The sequence below is a fragment of the Gnatocerus cornutus genome, chromosome 2 (assembly GCF_029298725.1).
Source record: "Gnatocerus cornutus isolate USDA-ARS CGAHR chromosome 2, icGnaCorn1.1, whole genome shotgun sequence".
NCBI classification, from domain to species: Eukaryota; Metazoa; Arthropoda; class Insecta; order Coleoptera; family Tenebrionidae; genus Gnatocerus; species Gnatocerus cornutus.
Window position 1 is genome coordinate 16,220,666 of NC_142234.1, and position 22,230 is coordinate 16,242,895.

The window sequence follows — 22,230 nt, forward strand, 5'->3', positions numbered from 1 at the left end:
ATTTCATAAAAACTTCAAATATTTTATCGTTTAGAATTAACTTCACCACATTTAATAGGTTTATGGGATAATAAAATGAAGTTTTGCAAAACAGGCATAAAATCTAGATTCAATGGACATTCGCATTTGCATTTCATCAATATCCGAATCAAAATATAAGTCCCAACTTGTTTATGAGGTCATAATATTTATTAAAAAGTTAAAAGTGTAAATTTGGAAACGTGTTATGAATTTCATCACATTTTTAGCCCAAATAAATCACTGTGAATTATTTATACGTGTTGATGAAAGCTATCACACGCCGCAATAACTAGCCAATAATGTAATAACATTTTCAAAGGGTAACAAAAATGGTATAATAAAGTAAAATATTTGTCCAAATGATTCTAGTAAAAATATTGATCTGAAGTGTTGTCAGGTACTGAAATAACTGGAATATTTGATGACAATGCAGTAGTGGTTGTAATGCTAATAGGAGCAGCAAATTACAAATAGAGCGTGCTATTTTAATTTGAAAATTGACTGAAACATACTACGTTACGTTACAAAGTTTTGAATATAGATTCCTGTAATAAAACCTTTAGTACCTCTAATTATACTTATCTACCGTTGGAGTTCTGCTACGAGTTTCCCATTTAATTACATCCTCGGCTCCTGCTACTTCTTTATGTGCAGCAATATTAATAACAGTTACTTTTGTCCATCTTTCCGGACATTTTTCTATAAAAATTAAAATTAAATCCAGACGACCGAAGCAGGCTGTTGTCCATCAGCAGTGTTACCAACAGAGCCGTTTTAATGCGATCGTTCAATGTCAGTCTAGACTATAAAAAAATAAAATATAGATTGCTCCCAGGGGTGTAAACGAGGGTCCGATTCTAATTAAAACTGATTGGTAAAAGTGCAATTATATTCAGGTGTTATGTAAAAATCGATGAGGTCGAAAGCGTGAATTGAAAGGATAACGAGAAGGGTGATGATCTCTCAATCACAAATGTCAGTACCGTCCAATTTTTAGGTCGATCCGTCAGTTGCCGTGTCAGACGGTTATATTGCTATTCCATCACAGTCAACATGCAGATGAGATGTTTAATAAAGAAAGTCCGGATTGATCCCCCCGATTCCACGTAGATCCACTAGCTCCGGATAACGTCGAGAAACTTTATTTCGTTGCGCCTTTTTTACGTGACGTTGAATTCATTATTCAGCTCTGAATAATTTCGAAGGAATTTAAATTTGAAAATCGCCGAATATCCCCGCCTTCTGTAATTTCACCGATCATACTCTTTACCTCGTTCACCGCCAGATGAAACGGAATAAAGTTATCTTTCTGAGATTGATGCTCCTGTATAGAGTAGGAGTATCAGGGGGGATATAAAATATTAGTTGAAGGAGAACGACCCCCTTTCTTTGCAATCTGTCTTGGACTTGGTCCGCTCGTAAAGAGGGATTGGTGAAATTGGCGGATTTTGATGGCTCTCAATCACAGCAGGCTATGACACTTTCAGTTCTCCTGAAAGCGAGGACGATCGAAAATTTTATCGCAACCCTAAAGAAAACGCTGAAGGTTGTCAAAAATTAATGGGTTTGTTCGACATTCATAACAGACTTCCGCACTTAATTTTTACTCGCTTACGGCCATGCCTTGACACCAAACATCTCGTTCAGTTTATAGAATCAAGAATAACAACACTAGTCAACAAACTTTGGAAAAAATGTGCTTTATCAGGTCCGGAATCGAAAATATTTTTGAAAAATAAAAGAGCAGAAAAATTTTAGAGTGAAACTCTTTGAAATGAATTGTTTAGAATGGATACCTTTTAAACATAAACACTCGCCAATCTGTTAGAATGAAGCAGAAATTTTAAACATTCTAGAATCGCACCTGTAATTTTGATAATTTTGATGCCGAAGCGTTAATATTTAGAAAAGTTGAAATTAATGAGTTGGTAATTGACTGACATAAATTTCAAAATTTTAAAGCAACGGGGACAAATTTTGCAATTTCGATTTATAGAATAGAATTAAACTTTCTAACATTTTCCATTGACTCCTGTAATTTTGACAGTTTTGATGCCAGAGCGATAAAATTTGAGAACCTTGCTATTTGTGAGTTGTTCATTTGTTGTTCAAAATTTTAAAACTTTAGAGCGACGGAGATGAATTTTAGAAATTTTTGTTTATACAGTATGTCCCCAGATTGAGTTCACAAGAGGAAAAAAAACGTTATTTTTCATTTTCCAAAAAAATGACAAAGGAATAATATTTTTTGCTTAATTTAAAATAAATAAATCTTTAATTAAAACTTCAATATAATTAAGCTGTGTTCTTAAAATCGAAAAAAACAAAAAATAACAAAAAACTTTTTTATTTTTAATATTTGCAAAAATTGATAATAAATGAAATTTATTCCTTAACTCAAACCAATTTCCATTATTTGATTGACCCATTACCTGTTTTAGCACATAGTTCAATTCTAACTCGTAATTCTTTAAGACTCTTTCGAATTTTCTCAATCATTGTTAACGATGCAATTGCATTTCTTTTCTAATTTTTTAATACTTACACATTATTGGGTAAATTTGACTTGTGACTCCACAGCCTGCTATTATTTAAACACGATTTAAAAATTCAATTTATAAAAATATGAAAAAATTGATTTTAAGAGTGTACAAACTAATAATTTTGAAATTTTAATTGCAGATTTATCTGTTTTGAAATAAGCAGAAAATGTTATTTCTTTGTCATTTTTTTGTAAAATGGAAAATAAACTTTTTCTCCCTCTTGTGAACTTAATCCGGGAACATACTGTAGAATAGACCATATATTCTACACTCGCATCTGTAATTTTGGTAGATTTGATGTCAGAGCAATAAAATTTAGAGAGCTTGTTACTGTTGAGTTTTTAATTTACTGCCCCAAATTTCAAAATTTTAGAATGAGGGCGATAAATTTTGAAAATTTGCGTTTATAGAATGAACCGAAAATGTCTAACATTCTGTTTTCCCACCTGTAATTTTGGTAATTTTGATGCCAGAGCAATGAAATTTGCGCAACTTGCTACTTTTGAAATGCTTATTTGCAGTTCCAAATCTTAAAATTTTAGAGCGACGGAAACAAATTTTGGAAGTTTACATTTATAAAATGAACCAAAAACATTCTGAATTCGTACCTGTAATTTTAGTAGTTTTAATGTCAGAGTGATCAAACTTGGGAAACTTCTTACTGTTCAGTTGGTAATTGACTGTTCTAAATTTCAAAATTAAAGAGCGACGGGGAGAAATTTAGGAAATTTTCGTTTATAAGATGGATCTGTTTTCCCACCAGAAATTTTGGTAATTTTGATGACAGGGCGATGAAATTTGGATTTCAAGTCTTAAAATTTTAGATCAACGAATACGAATTTTGGAAAATTTGCAATTTATAGAAAAAACCAAAATTTTTGAACATTTTGAATTCGCACCTGTAATTTTGATAGTTTTGATGTCAAAGAGATGAAATTTGTAGAAATTGTTGGCAATTGACTGCCCCAAAATTTTATGCCAGTGGCAATTACTGGGACAAATTTCGCAGGAAAATGCACCAATCTTATTATTTATTGCAAAAGCAGGGCAGCGGTCCAAAAGCGCAAGAAATCTTGTCGGGCAGTTTAATTAATACGATGTCACACTCTGCGCAAAAGGTTACGTCAAACAAAAATTTAATAAGTGTCGCAGCATCAATACAGTTTCCCAAGACATAAATCAAACTTTTGCTGCATTTTCCCCTTATACAAATTTGGGCGAATTTAATGCATTTTTTATGTGAAGGTGTTATATGAGGCTTGAATTTTCAGGGTATCTGTCGTCCCCTTATCACACTTTATATATGTTATGCAAGGGTAGCTTTAAGTTTATGTCGTAGAAGGGAACAGAAAAACATCAGGGAAGTGTCTGAATACTCTTAAAAAGGACAAAGTGTGTAACGCGCGTTTTTGTTTAAGATTTATTAAAAAGCCGCTGGAAATTTCAGCAAGTTTCAGCTGCCAAGTGGCGTAGGTAATTTCTTATCGCATCTCATAACCGTGTCAGGTGTAGGAGACCTTTTACGACAGCAACTTTACAATTTTCATATCACAAGCCAAAATAAACGTAAAAAGCTCCCGATGCTATCGGAATATAAAACGTCATCATTCTAACGTAACTTCACTAACTACAGCTTTATAGAAATGTCGCTTTATCTTCTTTTCTGTGTAGTCAATGATTTGAGATAACCCCAGAACGGACAATCAGATTGGCTACAGTAAACTGTTCCGGCTGTCACTCGTCTTTCAAACGTTGCTGAAAAACGAAAACTGCCACAGAGCTTTTTTATCGCTTTTGTAAGTGCAGTCGGTTTTATTTTTCGCCCCTGTTTACCTGCCAGAACAAATCATTTTACTCCACACATTATTTCCTATCTGTCTCATCAAATAAAGGGAAAAATATAACACTCCACTTGTACGAAAACTGACACTCGAGCCTGATATTCTTAACGATATTTCAACTGAACTTCGAGTACCAACAGTTCTGAGATGTATTTAAATTCCGCTTTGTGTTGGCCGTTATAGCTTCAAGCCCCCATCGATCTAGCAAAATGGCGCATTGTTGTCCAGGGTCACCTCATAATATCTCAGGGCACGTGTGAAATTCCTGAGGCGTCTGAATTTGATGTGACACTCCCTGAAAGATTTACGCGACCAATTGACCCTTTCTCGCGTTAAACAAAAAGGGATGATGGCACTCGACTTTATAGCAGTCCGTAAAACTTCAAGATCTACTGACATTGTTATTTAATCGGGTTAGGCGTCATTGTGTTCTATAAAATTGGATGCTGTACGTGATATTTTACACGTTTATTGCCACCACCGTTCCACGGTAAACCTCAATTTACTTTTAAATTGAGTTTCTTCTGTACAAAGCCTCTGAATACTGCAACTTTTCTACATATCAGCACGAAATGATTAAACCCACGTTGTGCTTGAAATAACCCAACAAATTAATTGTACACGGAGTGAGTGAAGAAAGCGATTTACGATTTAAGCTTTTCTTGCACGATTTGTTCTATTTTTGGTCGTGATAAGCGTAAAGAACAAGCTGTAAAGTACCAATTAACATTGCAAAAACATGGCGCGAATATCAGTGGACAAGTTTTTAAAAATTTGTTTCTCGCGTGAACCGACGACCAACTCGCGTGCGAAAAATGTCGACTATAAATAACACCAATTATCTATTTAGCGTATTTCCGAAACCACATGCATTTTTAATATTCCCTTACGTTTAAACTACGACTATTATACCTTATTCATTATCAGATAAAAAGCACAAAAAATTATAGCAATTAATTGTAAAGTCGGAGCAAACATTTTTTAATCCACCGTTTAGGTTTAAAGCTATATTTACATACTTTACAATAGTCGAATCTACTTACTACTTGTCTAAACTTTCTCCTTTATTCAACTCTTGGAGTTTAACCTCGAACAAATCAAGCTCTAAAGAATCCGAAGAATATAAGTTTGATTGAGATACAATAAAACCGAGTTTTTTACTTAAAATGAGAACTTTAAGTTGAAAAGTTAAAATTACAACCAAACCTTGCACTAAACTAAAACTTTATTCCAAATTTTTTTTCTATTCAGGAGCGTTTGAAAAAATTATTGACCCGGCGCATCCACCATTTTCAAATTACATCCACTCAAATTAAATTAATATTTCAAATTACTCGAATGATACTTAACACCCAAACAAAATCCTATTTGAAATTTCACCTAATTCGACTAACAAAATTTACAGGCCTCGAATTCAAACTAGTACCATGGGGAAATAAATATTCCACCAAACAAACTCAACACTTTTAAAATTAACTGAAATTCGAACATATTAAAATGACTTTTATTGAATTTAAACAGTAAAAATTGCTGATTGAAAGTGCACTCACATTTTTTCGCATTGCTATTAATTTTACACATGAATAGCCGAATGTTTAGTTAGAGTGCACGCAATCTATTGGTGCAGGAACTCTGATTAAATATTTATTATGTATGCTAAATCGACGTTCGCTTTGAGTCGCTACATACAAATTAAATTAAAACAGTTTCATGCACAAACTACTCCTGCAGAGTTTAAGCTGAAAGGGTGCAGAAATTTATGAATTCTTTAAATGGCATAAAAGTATTCAACAAAGTCGGGTGAATTTGTAGAAGCGGAGGAACTGACGGTAAAGGTTACTCCAAGTACTTATTAATTAGTTAATTGGGGATTACAGTTTTCGCATCAAACTTGCAAAGATCTATTTTTGTTGCTTTGTTGCTTGATAAATAAAACAAAAAGCAATCACATTATTGTTTCCATTGAAATCTGGAATAATTTTCATATAAATCGAAAAACTGTAATTTCGTTGAAAATAGCAACAAAATGTGACCTATTAAAAATTAATTTCAGCCCTGATCAACAAAGCTATTGGCATGGAGGAATTACAGACCGTGAACTGCAGTTCTTAAAAATTTATGGTTTCCAAAAAATTCACAGCAAATATTGGAAATATCAAGTGATGAACGCATTTTGTGCAAAATTGTAGTAAAGTTTGGAAACAGTTCAGTTACTTACACAAAACACGACGTAAAAAATTGTAATTAATTTTAGCCAACATCAGTTTTATTGTTTATTTAGAAAAATCGACGTGGAACACAAACAACATTGTTTAATAAATTATTATGTTTCATGTAAAATTACCAACAATTAATAAAACAAAATAATGAATATTGCCGCAAGTTTTGGCAGCATTGAGCGAATTAATTTATAATGTTTTTGTAAATTGTTTAGAATTTTTGAGATTGCTATACATTGTTCAATATGTATGTAATATAATTTCTCGTGATTATTTCAGAGAACACAAATTTTAAAGCTCCGGAAACTACGGCAGAGAGAAAGATGCGGTTTTTGCCTACATTTTTCTCGTTGCTTAAATCAAATTTTTGTAAAACAAGCTTAAGGTATTAGTGCACAATTTCATGTAAGATCGATAATTGTCCTAATATTTCCCACGCGTCAACAAACAACTAAATTAGATGAAAACTATGCCAAATTTCTGATATCGATATCTCGCTAATTTTTTCGAGTTAACTTGAGTTATTATACATCAGTGTACGCAGAATTTTTCGTAGATTCCAAATCTGGAATTTAAATTCAGATCCGACAACAAATAACTGAGGTATGGCCGATCAAAGTTTCGGAAAGTTGATTTCGATTTTTTCTCATTTTTTGTAATTTTTAAAGTTAAATATCTCGGAAACTATTTGAGATATTAAGATGCGGTTTGTGCCATTCTTTTTCTCGGCTCATTTTACTTTAGAAAATGTTCTCAAAAGCCCAAAATTCAATAGTCGATTTTTCGCAAAAAAAATTCCGACTCAAACGATGAAAATTTTTCATTTTTTTAATTTTTGGCCAAAGCTTGTAAACTATTTGTCCGATTGATCTCAAATTTAGCCAGTAAATAGATTTCGAGCTCCTCTTTCGACTGATGTATAATTCAAAGCTATCAAACGTCGTTTTTATTTTGAAAGCATTGATTGAAAATCACCCTAAAATGACGTTTTCAAAACAGTTTTTGGCCAATGCCTCGTTTATTTATTAAGCAAACTCAACAAATTTGGATCTCATTTTACGCAGAATGTCACGCTGTATCCAAAAACATAAGAATTTTTAATTTTCGCCAACAAATAACTGAGTTATTGCCGTTTGAATTTTTGGGTTATCGCCAGAGAGCCAAATTTTTTAAGGTTCAAAACAATTCGTACTCGATATCCCAGAAACTATTTCAGATATTGAGATGCGGTTTACGCCATCGTTTTTCTCGCGATGTTTTACATAAGAAATAGTGCGGTAGTTGGTTTTTATTTACGAAATTTTTAATGCTCAATATATCCGAAATCAAATTTTCCACTAACGTTCAAAAAGAAAATAGATTCTTCACAAATTAAAAAAACACTAACAAACGAAATAATTTCACCAAATGATTGAGTAATAAAATTAGAACTGTAAACAAGCTTCGACAATTATTTACAGCCGGGGATGTAAAAACTCACTTTTTGTTTCTTACTCGTGTAAATGACGGGCAATTATTCCTCGCAGTTTTTGTAATAAGCCCTTTTATTTGCCCTCAAACAATGTTTATCTTTCTACATGTAAATGTAAAATTGTAGATACACGTTTACCGTGCAATTTCAACAGAGATGTGTGCACAAAGCATATCAAATTTGTAGATACCCAAAGATGTTTACGGTAAATTTGAGATACTTTTACGAAGTTAAAACTCGATTAAATTCAGCAAAAAATTTAAGAGAATACATTTGAATAAATTTACGGCATTCACACCCTGAAAATTACTTCGGCCGAGCGTCACGCTTCGTTAGGGAAATATGAAGTATTTATAAAACACCCTTAAAACGAAGTTTCCGTTGTTTGTATTCACCACATTTAACAATACCTAAAACTTCAAAACACCACGTATTAAAGGAATTTTGTCGATCTTAACTGTTTTCTCGGGGTATGTGAATAAATAAAATCTCTTATTGTACTGTTCTTTACTTCGAGTTCTAGTTGAGCATGTTGGTATTAAACAGAATATGCTCAGTTGAATGAAGAGACCGTGTTCGGTATAACAACTTTAGTTAATTCGTTCAACTCCCTGACTAGCGCAGCTAGTATTTATTTCTTAAATTATCTACTGTCGTTCGGCTCACTTTTGTCTTGTTAAATGAAATTCGGTCCAATTTCGTATTCAGTTGCCTAAATGCTAAAAGCACCTTTCATCAAATTTATTAAAGCGAAATGGAGAAATATTAACAAATTTAATAAAATCTCACCATGATAAATTTTCAAGCTTTTGCTCTTGGAATTCAACACAGCTAATTTGTAATTCAAAAATTATTTCATGGCTGATAAGCACCGTGTTAAGAATGGGAATATTCCAACTTAATGAATCAATTTTCCGGGTTTATAACTTACGGTTAATTAATTGATCTCACCAATCAATTTCCTTCCAACATGTAGAAGAAATTCGACGAGACGAGAATTTAAATCAGAAAAAAAGTAAAAGATCAAAGGCAGGATAATAAAGTTCTTACTTTCGCTTCTTCCATTGTAGAGACAGTGAGTAAACAACAATCTCTGATTTCATCAAAGTGCTTGAACGCATCTCACAGTCCAAAAATTTCACGAAATAATTAAGGGTAAGTGGTTCAGATTGATGTGGAAATCGATAGATGAGAGCAAGTTTTCTACATAAATCAGAGTGACATCAACCCTCTATTACAGCAGCGCGTCAAAGAGCGCAACGTAAATAATGTTATAATCTCGTGAGATTTATCAACCTAACAATGATCAAGCGTAGGCTTAAATGACTAGCGAATAACTAATGACGTGTCATAAAATGACGCGACTTTAACCTGAATGCACTTATATGCAATGATCGATACATTTTAATTCATGTGTAAGTAATAAAACAAGTTGCAGATGCAGTAGACGGGCGCAATCTATAAAACTAACAACAAATGAATATAATTTTTCTTTCAAAGTGTGCCATAAAACTACACATTGCGTTTTGATAGCCCACAGTCATATAAGGAATGTTAGCGGTAAATTCATAGTAATGTTTTATGCCGTGAAATACTGCTCTGAGCTTTATTCAAAAACAATTTATTGTTCCCTTGTCACAAGTGTGACCTAAACTGTGTGTAAACTTGTTCGGACGTTTTCAGTGATTATTGATTCGGCTACTGATGGCTCATTTATCATTTTGAGTGAGAGATGAATTAAGGTGGAAGATAGATTGACAGAACTCTAAAATAGCCATTATTTAGATAGCCAAAACTACTTCAGATAAATAAGGAGTTTCAGTTTTAACTACGATTTTAGTTAAATTAAGTTTTTACCTCTAAATTATTTTAGTTGGTAATAGAATATTCGAAAAAAACATTTTAATTTATTTCCCATTTTCCCTGATTTTAAATTTTCATATTCTGAATTTCGTAATGTTTTTAGGCTTTGAAAATTCCACATTTGATTTTTCACACATTCTGTTTTTAATTCTTTGATAATCAAGCTCTAAATCTCATAATTTAGTTTATTACACATTTGTGTCCAAACATTAAAAGTTCAAGCCTCTCTTTTTTGATTATTCATCCAAATATTTAAAATGTATTATTATTATTTATCAAGCTTTAATCTACAAGAAAATAGCACTGGTTTATGTTACCAGAGCTTTTCAATTATTTTTTTTATATTAAAACACTGGCGCATCCACCATTTTTGCAACAAATTCCAAAATTTTTAATTGTTACAATTCTACAACTACTTGAATTTTTTCATATTTCTACGTTAAGCAATCTACAAAAAAAAATATCCACACTTTATTCAAATGATGATTTTGACAAAAATGGTAAATTTTGTAGTATTAATATTTATCTACAATTTTTCATTGATTTTTTGAAATTATGGGCCATTTCTGGTTCCTCCGTCTAATCAAATAAAGCCTTCAACAAAATGACATTTTTATATAATAAACAAAATAAACCGAAAAAGTCTAATAGAATCTATGAATATGGAACCTTAAAAATAAGAAAGTTATCTCAAAACCTAAGAATCCAAAATTTAAAATATCATAGAATCTTAAAAACCATATTCAAAATCTTAGAAAGTTGAAGTTTAAGGTAAATGTTGAATGAATTAAACGTGGAAACAAAAACTTATAAAAAAAACACACAAAATATTCGATAATTTTAAAGTTTTTTCCTACTGGTCTTTTTTATTCTCCCATTTTTTAATAAAAAGCAACAAATATTAATTAAAAATAAAACTTTGGCGCCTTCACCATTTTTATAGTAAATAAAAAAAATTATTTTCTATGGTTCTGACAGCCCTAAAAGTATGAGAACTTAAAACAACTCTAAAAACGTACAATAAGAACTGTAATGCAAAGATTTATTAGAAAATTTGCCCGAAATCGTCGCCACATTAGTTAATTTTCCGTTTTCCTTAAAATAAAACCTTCAGTTTTTCTCAAGCGATAAACATAATATTATTTCTAATATTTTTGTCGCTCAGGACACATTTTGTAGCAATTTAAAAAATTCTACGGTAGACTTTTAATAGGCGCACAATTTCCCCGCAAAATTTCCCTCAGGCATTTTCTTTTACATTAAAATTAAAGCGGGGGAAAAGAAAACATTTCTCTACAGCTTATTTGAAAGAGTTTAAAAGCAGGTTAAGCATCCGAAAAGGTTGTACTCCCCAATTTCCAGATAAACCATTAACAGAGATTAATAAATCGAACAAAAAATTTGAAAAGTGGGCCACATTGAATAATGTAAACACAATTGACACAGATTCAAACTGTGCTTTCAAAAACAGTGTTAAGTGAAACAAATAAAAAAATTGTCGAGTAGGTAAGCCCTAAATCCATGCAACAAACCAGAAAACAAATCCGAAAGATTATGTGTTGTACAAGTATAAATTTATATCATTATATTTACCTTAATTTCAAAGTCGTAGCAATTTTATCACAGGTAATTAAGTAACGAAAATAGACTAGTCAAGTCTTGAGCTCATAATTTGCGAATTTATCAAAAGAAACTTTTCTTTTGAATGTAACGCAGTGAACTTCTTTTCAACTCAAAATCGCTCCGAACACTAATTTAATACAAATATCGTGATCAAAGGTCCCCTGAAATGATTTAAAAAAAGTGAGGCAAAGGTTAAAACAAAGGAACAAAGAAATGTTATCCCTTTCAAAGGTAAGACAAAAAATATCGTATGAATCGAAAAAAAGGATTTGTCTTCGGTAAGAATAGGGTGGATTTTATCAAAAAAATATAAACGTACCTCTGTGAAATATTCATCAAAACTTTAGTTATTTCCCAACTTTTGATTGTGGGTCGACTTCCATAAAAACGGAATGAATCGGGATAAACTCAACGAGAGATACCGATAATGGCACAAACTCCCAACAATACCAAGATTAAATGTATAGATGAAGCCGGTATTGAATAACATCACCCGCTGAAAGTTCTGTCGTTTTCATACAATAATCCCAGCGGTTAAACACGTGAGGTACTCTACAAACTAATAGAATCTCGTCTCCCAAATATTTATGAAAAGTTAACAAAACCCGATGACTAAAGTCCCTTCACTCGAAATGGGGTGGAGATGGAATGAACAGTCAATGAAGTGGCCAGAAATAAATAGAGACACGTCCCGGAAACTAGATTGAAGCTAAGAAAGACTTAGAGGGTGAACAACTCATGATAGATATACGAAACTAATAGAGTTACTTCCCGAAACTAATCTGAAATTACCATCGACCACTACAAGCAATAGGAGCACGTTTTGCGAACAACTTCATCCAACAACAATAAACAACTTTAAGGAAAAATTTACCGTAATTTATTCCATTCGGTGAAAATTTGCATTATCTGCTCCCAAGACATAAAACAGGCGCTGATAGTGAAGACTTGCGAAATACCGTTTGTAAAACTTGAGATTGCAATGCCATCCTTTTTACTTACATCTGTGGAACAGAAAAGGTAGACAACTTAATAGCGGAACGACCGGGAAACCCTGCTGGAAGGTAAACTGCGGCACCGGAAATCAAGAAGTCGGAAAACAGAAAAAATGTCCGTCATTCCAATTTGAAAGCTCGATGTAAACTCGGTTTACTATACCACTTTTATTTGTTACTTTACGACACCCAACGTTCAGATTTATGAAAAAATAAAATCCACATCGTGAAAACGAATGAAGAGAAAAAAGGTTTCATTTCCTATTCAAACATTAAAGCAGCTGTCAAAGTTTACAAAAATTGCCATGTTCAAATTTACGAGTATCAATTAAAATGTAAAGCTGGATTCTGTTCGTTTGAATATTTGCACGGCTGTAACAATAAACAACAGTGTTTATCATTACAAGCTCTAAGACCGCAGTTGTATGCATGTACGTGCTCTTCAATAACAGAATAATAAAAAACGTTTTCATAAAATCAACAAACAATGCAGGAAAGTGGAATTATGCGACGACAAAGAACGATGCAATTTCTATTACAACAAAGTCATCTTTTAAAATAATCCAATTTTGACTCTGCACAATGCACAAAGATGGAATTCGACGTATTTAATAATTGACTTTGGAGAATAACAAAAAACACGTTCGTTTCATGTTAATAAAACTAAGCCACTTGAAAATACATCATTAAAAATTGAATTACGACAAGGCCATTAAGCTGAATTGAAAATGTGTACTTCTCGATTTGAAGAGTTCTCCAAAAAATGATTAACAAGTTTGGCAAACAAGACAACAAGGGACGGAGGAAAGGGCCTGTGATGAGTACATTTCACTAGACATATTAACATTAAGAACTCGCAAGAAATTAACTTTTAATTTTTTAATAAAAAGCAAAATATGAACTGTGTGGGACGGTATTTTAATAAAAACACTTAAAATTTTAATATCAAAACGTATTTCTTAAAATTTCACGTTTGAGTGCCACCCTAAAAATGTTTTGCATCCAATTTCAACGATACTAATCTTTTTGAGAATAGCGTGCTTTATAAATTTTCTTATGAGGGATTATAAAAGCATATTTAATGTTCTTTCACTCATACTTTAAAACGGCAAAATAATTTTTGGCAATATATTTGCATATTTGCTGTATTAACTGGAACAATGTTCCGGCTTTTAATTTCGCTATCAATATCCTTTTAAAAGCATAAACTATTATATTCATTTTAAACGAAACAACTTTATACAAACATTCCCTAAAAGCAAAATTCGCAGAGTTCGACAATGAAAATCAACACAATCGCATCAGATGTAATCCGTCAATGTTTAAACAAACTTCTACACAAACAAAAATCAAATTCTGACCGGTCTGTTCCCATCAAATCATCTGTAGAATTTTCCTACAAAAAAAGCATTACAATTCAATTTTCGCTCTCTAACACAAAGCTCATTTAATTATGCACGTTTAAATATCGGTGTATGTTATTACAGTAATGATATGATTATTGATTATCGATTATTGATTACTTGACAGTCTCGTAATGTTGATTAAAGCTATCACTTCTAACAACGCAATATTCTTTAGTTTGCTTAACGAATTGTAGGTTTAATACACCGGACTGCAATTACGCCTGAAAATCACCCCGAAATTAGTAGCTTGATAAAGAGAATGCACTTAGTGGCACTTAGTAGAAGTTTCTCCCAAACAGAATATTGTATCAACAAAAACGGAATTTTTAGTAAATTAAACAGAAATTTTCTAGCCGAGATTCGTTTCCGGGCACTTTCAGTATGAGATCCAGACAATGCCTGAACACAACGGATTGGATTAATTGCTTTTCTTTCAAAGGCTTTTGCGTGTTGAGACATGGCTTGAACTTGAACTTAGCCAGTGCTTTCATTTTGCTGTACTGTTTGCACATCAATCCCAACTACAGCAAAGATTATTTAATTGTAGCATAAACGGTGGGCAAATGAGACCTGTAAATAACGTTTTTGCTAATTCCTGTCTACGCATGAAAATTTACAGGTATGTAGCCCGGTAATTTCCCCACCTTGTAAGCAAATCCTATTTCGTGCTCCAAGAGGCGTAAAACTTATTAATCGCCTACAATTTACATACAAATTCTTTGCTATCTGGGACAACAAAGCGATTGTTGATTAAATTTCTGAATCGAATGGTTTCACATTTTATTCATTTATGATTCTGTCGCTCTATTATAATTTCAAATTGTATCGTCGAACTTCCAGATAAGAGATGTCGTTATATCGACTTCTTTTACGACGAAGAAAACGCAGATACACATTGGGACGAAAAAACCGACATTAGATATCGAAAAATATGAATTTTAAATCTGACACATTTCAATACAAATGTTGGGGTACGCAAAAAATCCAGGCATAATCGAGTGAGCTTTGCACTCGTCACAAGAGACCCCGGAGATTTCCCAGCGGATGCAGGAGCACTCTTGCAGTTCGAAAAGGAAGAAATTTACAACGTGCCGCGTCAATTTAATTGCAACAAACGGCAAGTTTTTCCAAGTTCTAACAAAACTTAAAACAAAGTCAAAAACTCGAATGTAAAATGTTGCATGAGCATTTGTGGAAGTGTGAAATAACCCTCGGAGGAATTGTGCAGAAAATTAAAGTCACTTCTCTCCGGTCCTTTGTAATAAAAGTGAGGTAAATAAAGCTTCTTCGGAGAACCTCTTCGAAAATATCAGTTGATTTCATTTCATTTGCTGTTAAGTCCTTCGCAAATTTGTTTGTCCAGATGGCCGCCGCCTTATTTAACAGGATCCTTTGAACTCCCTCCGAAAGTATTACTTTGGTGGTGAGACATATGAACTGCATTTATATTCGAACGAATTCAACGACTCCTCTCGTTCAAAGTGACAGACAAAATAAACAAGGGTTTTACAACAGGAACTTCGGTGAGCAGAACCTTTAGTTTTGTGTAAACAAGATATCCTTTATCGGCAGTATTGTGAAGCGTGAAATTATCTGATTCGCCATAGTGAGATTGAGGGTATTGGCAATTTTGGAAATTCTAAGGGCGTTACTGTCCCAGAAATATTGCATACAATTTTCAAGAGCGAGTAAACATCTCAGCGTATTCTCAACGAAGGAAAAATATGTTTGCCACAACTCTGCAGCCATACTTATCTTTCTCAATTTCTGCATTTTACAGGCATTTTACTGTAAGCAAAGAAGACGCCAGGAAAGAATAATTTTCATGGCGAATTGCTTAGAATTTGAATGTGTTGTAAAGTTTGTGTAGCGTGAAGAATAAATTACAAGAAAGGGAATATTAAGAAAACTCTGATACAACCATCGGTAGCCAAAGCGTGTTTTAAAGTTAATGCATTTTTATTGAGATTTTTTATGACCTCCTTTCATCTTCCCAATAACTTTAAAATTGAACGAATCCGTAAAATTGGCGAGTCAGCTCGCAAAGAAAATCCCATATTTCAATAAAATTCTCGACCGTGATAACATCCAATGTTTTGTTAAGTTTGATCTACTTAATTTTCGCCACTAGAATTTCATGACGAAATGCTTTTAAAATTTTTAAACAACTTTCGGTATCCTATCCAAGTTGTCTTTTGAAGCTTTGAAGGATGCTCTTTTCAAACACGTCTTGATTTTCAGACAAAGTTAATGTCTTGGGGAGTACAATAAAGAAACTTCACATGTTCTCGTAAAAAGTAGGTTTTATTACCCATTGTGAGAAAAGCAGCGTAGAAGAAACTTGCAGAAGAAAAAAAATTAAGATGGAATGCGCCCCACGTTTCAAAAGTGTCTTTACACTCGTAAGTAATTATTTCTTGTTATCTCCAGGCGTACAATTATTAAATAGCTGTTAGAAACCCAAAAAAAGATAAGACAATGTAGTCTTTTTTGTCTCTCGGAGTCAGCTAACCGATTCAATAAATTTTCAACGCACCCCGCTGGAACTTAAACTTATCTAAACTTTGCATTTAATTTAAATTCGTTTGAACGTAAATTAAAGGACTATCTTAGCATTGGCAGAATCGGATGATAGATTGTGTCGCTTTCTATTTAATGAACTTACCTAATGCCGAAGAAACAAGAACCAACAACATAAGCTTTATCCATGGCAGTGTCCCTAACAGATGAGATCTCATGTCGTCAGAAGTACCATGTCTGTTTGTCGCGGTAGTTATTTGAAAGCACATCCACAACACAGCATCCCAACGGTGGTGATAACTCCACCAAATTACATCGCGACCTGTTGGAATTTTCATTTATGTCTTTGATTTTTTTTTGTCAAATATCCAATGTTTTGTTGCTCGCTGTAATCGGATCGGGATAGGAATATTCGTCACAAATGTATCAACAGCCCCAAACAATATATCAAAATATCCCACTCCTAACTGTTTAATCTAATGTAACAGCACGCAGAACAAACACAGTGGCAGAGAACACGATAAATCATTGTTTTGGGGAATTTTGAAATAAATAATCTACTCTTAGTTAAATTAATTTGGGACTCGTTCTACTAAATAAAGCTTCCATTTGTGAAAATGACGAGATAACTTGAAGTAGTTTTAAAGCCTCTTGTTTAAGTCATCAAATTTTACACGAATATTGTGTTCCCGTCATCGTCAAAAGAATTTTTTAATTTTAAAGTCGCATACTAGTGTTCTGAAAATGCAAAATGTCTTGCAAACTTCTTTAAACGGTAATATATGCGCATTTTTATTCTCTTCATAAAACTTCATACATTTTCACCTTTTTTCACAAAAATACAAATTTCCCCGGCATTTATAGAGATTGGCTTCGTTTACTGTAAACGTTTTGAATCAGAATAGAAAACAAATATAGCGTCGATAGCACGATCCTTGATGCTACGTCCCTCTAATAATAACAGGAGCAGTGATACTGATAAATAATACACAAAGTTCTCTAGTTTTTAAATTTTAATTCCATTATAACTAGTCATTATCTAGACTAAAAAAAAGAAAAAGGGCACGTTTTAATAACAATTCCGTAAAATAAATGCATGCATAACAAAGCTAATTTGTTAAAGAGCTTTGCAGTTTTTCAAAGAACTTTGATGTTGACGACAATAGATAATGGTCTATTAAAAACACTTGCAAGGAAAACTAACAAGCAACGAACTCAAAGTTCAGAGGGTAAAATTACAAGATAATTATAATTAATTACGGCCTTACAGGAGCGAAATATGAAAATATTAAATTTAAATGCACGTTTGCGTCCGTTGTCAAATTGTTAACACACAGTTTCCACGGTTTATTTCTAGCAGCGATAATTCTTGTTGCTTCTACAATGCATCCCGATGGAAGCGAAAAAGTTTAGAATGGAAATAATGAGATTTCTCTTGCTTAATCAGTGAGAAATAGTTTGAAACAAAATCACCAATTGTTAGTGATGCAATTTGTCTCTCGTATAAAAAAATCACTGATTTGATATTGTAAAACGAGAAATTTTGAAATGGATGTTGTAAATCAGCAAACAATTTACAAACATTTCTGGTGGTTTGTCTCAAAGTGACGATGGTTAGATTTATCATATCTTAATAGAATAAAATAATTGTGTCGTCTGTTTCCCAACTGTGAAATTAAATTTATTTGCTACAAGTAGATAAAGAAAAGCGTATTTTGGGTTGCCTATATTAAGTAAATTATTTAGTAGAATTGAAAACAATCCTTCTAGTTTCGGAAAATAATAATACTCGAACCAGAAAAGTGTCTTCTATATTTTGGTACATAATTACTATTAATAGTTTTAAACCGTATATAATCGAATAATTAAAATCCTCTAGCACTACCAAATGTGAATTCCAGTGGAATTGGAATGTGTAGCAAGAGAAATCTATTATTGTTCACATCGTTGACTATTATTAATTCAACACTTACTGTGGAAATACGTGTCAACATCCCAAAGACTAAGTGCTCGTTGTTGAAATCGTCTCCAGGAATTTGAATGCCAGTTTCATACATTTAGCAACATCCCAAATAAAAAAATGCAAGAAAGTGTTCAATTTGAAACTGCTCTGACTTCCTCCCAAAGCTGCATTATTGTCGAGCCGCATCTTCCGGGAACCATTCAGAATTCTTTCTCAAGCTTTATCAAAAAGAGCTTTGAAAGAGAAACATGGAGTTTAACTATTTAAAACTGTCAAAGAAGACTAATAATTGTATCAGTTGGTAATGAGCAAAATGCGTGTTATACTCACAGAAACATTGTCATTATGATGTCATTCCATTTAGTAAAGTGTTATTTTAAAATAAACAGTGTTAGTTATAAAAGCATTAGCTCTTTTTTTAAACAAATCCATTTGCTTAATAGTTCGTTCCGATGAAAATATATTCGAGTCCGTACTTGGAAATGTCCCTCTGAACTTGTTAAGGCAATTAATGTTAATTTATTTTTCTCCAATTCGTTGTTACAAGTAGAATGTCATTTTTACGGAAGCGGGAATTTCATTTTGCCCGTGTGAGCGAAATTCGTCACAAAGCATATTCATCTATTATGTAGGATCCTACAACATAAGTAAACAGCTCTCGTTTTGGACTAAACTTGATCTTTTGTGGAAAAAAAACGTTGATAACTTGCGAAACAAACAAATTATATCTACAAAATGATAAAGATTCTGTAGATTCAATAGATTTGACCCATCGGTCATATTAATTGTGCCTCGTGCTCACTCAACCATCCCTAATCAGCATCACTATTATAAAGGGTCGTATCTTCTCAGAAATAAATCAAAACGCGGTGTAGAAGAAGTAAAGATAAACCGTCGCAAAAGTGATAAATTCATGTATCATTCTTAGCCTTCACCGACGTCAGCGGGCAACAATACAGAAAAAGGCAACATCCCAACAATAATACCTGAGTATAATGCGTACAGCAACAACGAAACAAAAAAGGCTCTCAATCCACCCTTTCTCTGGCGACAACAAAACCTAACCAAACACTCACAATGGCATTGTCAACACATCACCACCGTAGCATTCATTGAACTGGTGCAATCGACGACGCTGGGTTGAGTTTGTAATGCGACGCGACGTCGAACCCTCGCGAGATGCGCCGTCAAACTGGGAAAACCGTCTACAACACCAGACGCAGAAAGCTCAACACACGCTTTTGCTGTATTCCGAAGGGCTCGCGCGCCTGTCCTCTGTTTGGTGAATCAGATGTGACATTCGGAAGGGATCGCGAGATGCTTGATTGTTAGCACACTCCATCATCCTAATTACCAACTCTTCGCCCGAAATCAGGAGATCTCGAAGAATGCCGGTAGTTTTTCCCAAGTTTCATTCAACGAACCGAACCAATTTATTGATTCGCTAGAGAGATAATGAAGAAACTTTTAACTATGTAGATGTAGCTCAATAACATATAAATTGGTGAGAGGCAATTGTGCTGAAACTGCTTTGTTAGTATCACTATTAAATACTCGATTAATGTTTATCTTTACAGTTAACAGACCAGAAATAATGATCAAAGCTTTATGGAGTAATAACTTTCAAATGCAAGGACTGGGTCGGTTTATTCATGAACAAACGAGATTTTGCTTATTCGATCTTTACAATTATCTACAAAACACGCATTACTAACCTCCTACAAAAAGATGAAATTTTCTCCATTATAGTCAGTGTCGGAATGTCAGGGATAAGCACTTTGTATCCTCATTAATCCTCGCTTTAAAGCTTCACAACGAGCTTCCGAGTACAGTCATTTTTAGATTTGTCTCAAGGTTATTAAAGAGAATTGGCTCACTACATTTACACTGCATACACACACTGAATATTATTACTGAAAATAATTAAGAAAATGATCACATTCAAACCACTGAAATAAAAAAATAATAATTTTTGCAATTTATACAAATCGAGAATTTCCTCCAAAGCTTTAACATTTTTTTATTGTCAGTTTTGCATGTAGAAAACAAAAAAAAACGATTTCAAAATTTGTAGATTTCACGTATTGTCAGTATTTCTGTCCGAATTTTAGGCAGATAAGGCAAACCATTCGGGTTTTTATACTTCTAACAGCCGTTATACATATTATCTGTGTTTTCACCAAAATGGAAGTGAGGGTACTTTATCTCATAATGCGTAAGGGCGCTAAACGAGATGACGAATGCTTTTCGTGGGGTGAAAAGAATAGACATAATTTGCTTTGAGTCTGAACACGAGGGTCATACATCAATACCATCGATCTAAACCAAATAATTACAAGTATTAAATTCTCTAAAACAAGAATGACGCGGCGAAACCCGCACAAATCATCCTTGAATTAAAAATTTCCATTCACCCAACAGTTATTTCAAAGCTGCCATTGAACTTTTTTCCCTTTTTAGTGGCGTTAAGTTTGAATAAACGAACAAGTGCAAAACATCATTAATACGAGAATAAATATTCTGAACACCCGCCCCCGAAAGCGTCCGAACGTCGTATCTAAGCAAGGGCAAAACGAGAGTTTCCCTGCGGAGCGTCACACCCCCAAGTTGAATCCAGCGTCGTTTCTATGACAACAGACGCATCTCTCTAGCTTTCAGACCAGGAAAACACGCCGTTCATATGCATGCTGCTGCATAAGAAAAACGATTAGCGTGATTAATATGCTTTGGAAAGACTGCGGTCGTTACGAAACGAGTGCTCCGACAAATTAGTTAAGTGCCCCTCTGTTTCTTTCGTGATTTTGTCTAGCACGCAATGGTTACGCCAGTTAACTTAAACGTTCTTGTTAAACACGAACGGAAAAAAATACGGGCTAAGCGTCATGTAGAAACGACGAGTTTTAATTTACAAAAGTTGGATTCGCTACAAGTGGTCTTAATTAAACTCAAATATCTTCATAGAAAAACTTTTTAATGGAAATCATTTTTTACAATACGTTGCGGTATCTGATGTTCCAAATTTTATTCTCGCTATTCCAATCCATTAATAATGAGCCGAACGGAACAAAACAAATAAACTGTGTCAACAAAACTAGAACAAACGGAATATTTGATAAAACATGAGAACATTAATAAAGGTACTTTTTTTTTCATTCATCACGGTTAGTTATTACTCTGCACATGAACAATGGTTTTTACAACTTTTTTTTATAAAAGCAAATATTCAGGCTACACCTAAATTGCCGTAAAAATGATGATAAAATGTTAAACAAAATTCGACATCATAATTCACTCTTAAAATTATTAATTATTAAAAGTGCATTGAAAACAGAAAATTTAATCTTCCAAAAATAAACAAAATTTTATTTTAAAAATCGTAACTGTTAAAGTTATAATGCTTAATTAATAAAATTTGGCGAGGTGACTACTCATGATAGTTTTTTAAAAGTGCCAAATTACAAATTAATTAATTGCGTTAAAAACACAAAATTTAATGATTTTGATTTCCAAATATTTACAAAATTTTGTATTAATGCTTCTTCGATACAATTTTGGGAGGTTGCTATTTCTGACTTGTCTATCACTTGTACCAAATTACATAATTGATTGCGTTGAACAGACAAAGTTTAGAAGTTTTAACTCTCAAAAATGTACAAAATTTTGCGTTAAAATTTGTAACTTTATGAAATTTATGGAGGTAATTATTTCTGGCTCGTTTATCAACTGTGCCAAATTACAAATTGAGTGAATTAAAGAGACGGAATT

General features: G+C 33.1%; 1 protein-coding gene across 2 annotated transcripts in view; it reads right to left on the reverse strand.

Moving 5' to 3' along the window:
- Window positions 1–19,707, reverse strand: part of tei (irregular chiasm C-roughest protein teiresias) — a 103,701-nt gene extending 83,994 nt beyond the window's left edge. For both annotated transcript variants that reach the window (XM_088029989.1, XM_088029988.1), the window contains exons 1-2: window positions 19,452–19,707; window positions 16,648–16,824 (exon numbers count right to left, since the gene is read on the reverse strand). In XM_088029989.1, coding sequence (XP_087886115.1) covers window positions 16,648–16,771 — 124 coding nt within the window. In that variant the 5' untranslated portion in view covers window positions 16,772–16,824; window positions 19,452–19,707. The remainder of the gene's footprint in view (window positions 1–16,647; window positions 16,825–19,451) is intronic.
- Window positions 19,708–22,230: the final 2,523 nt, after the last annotated feature.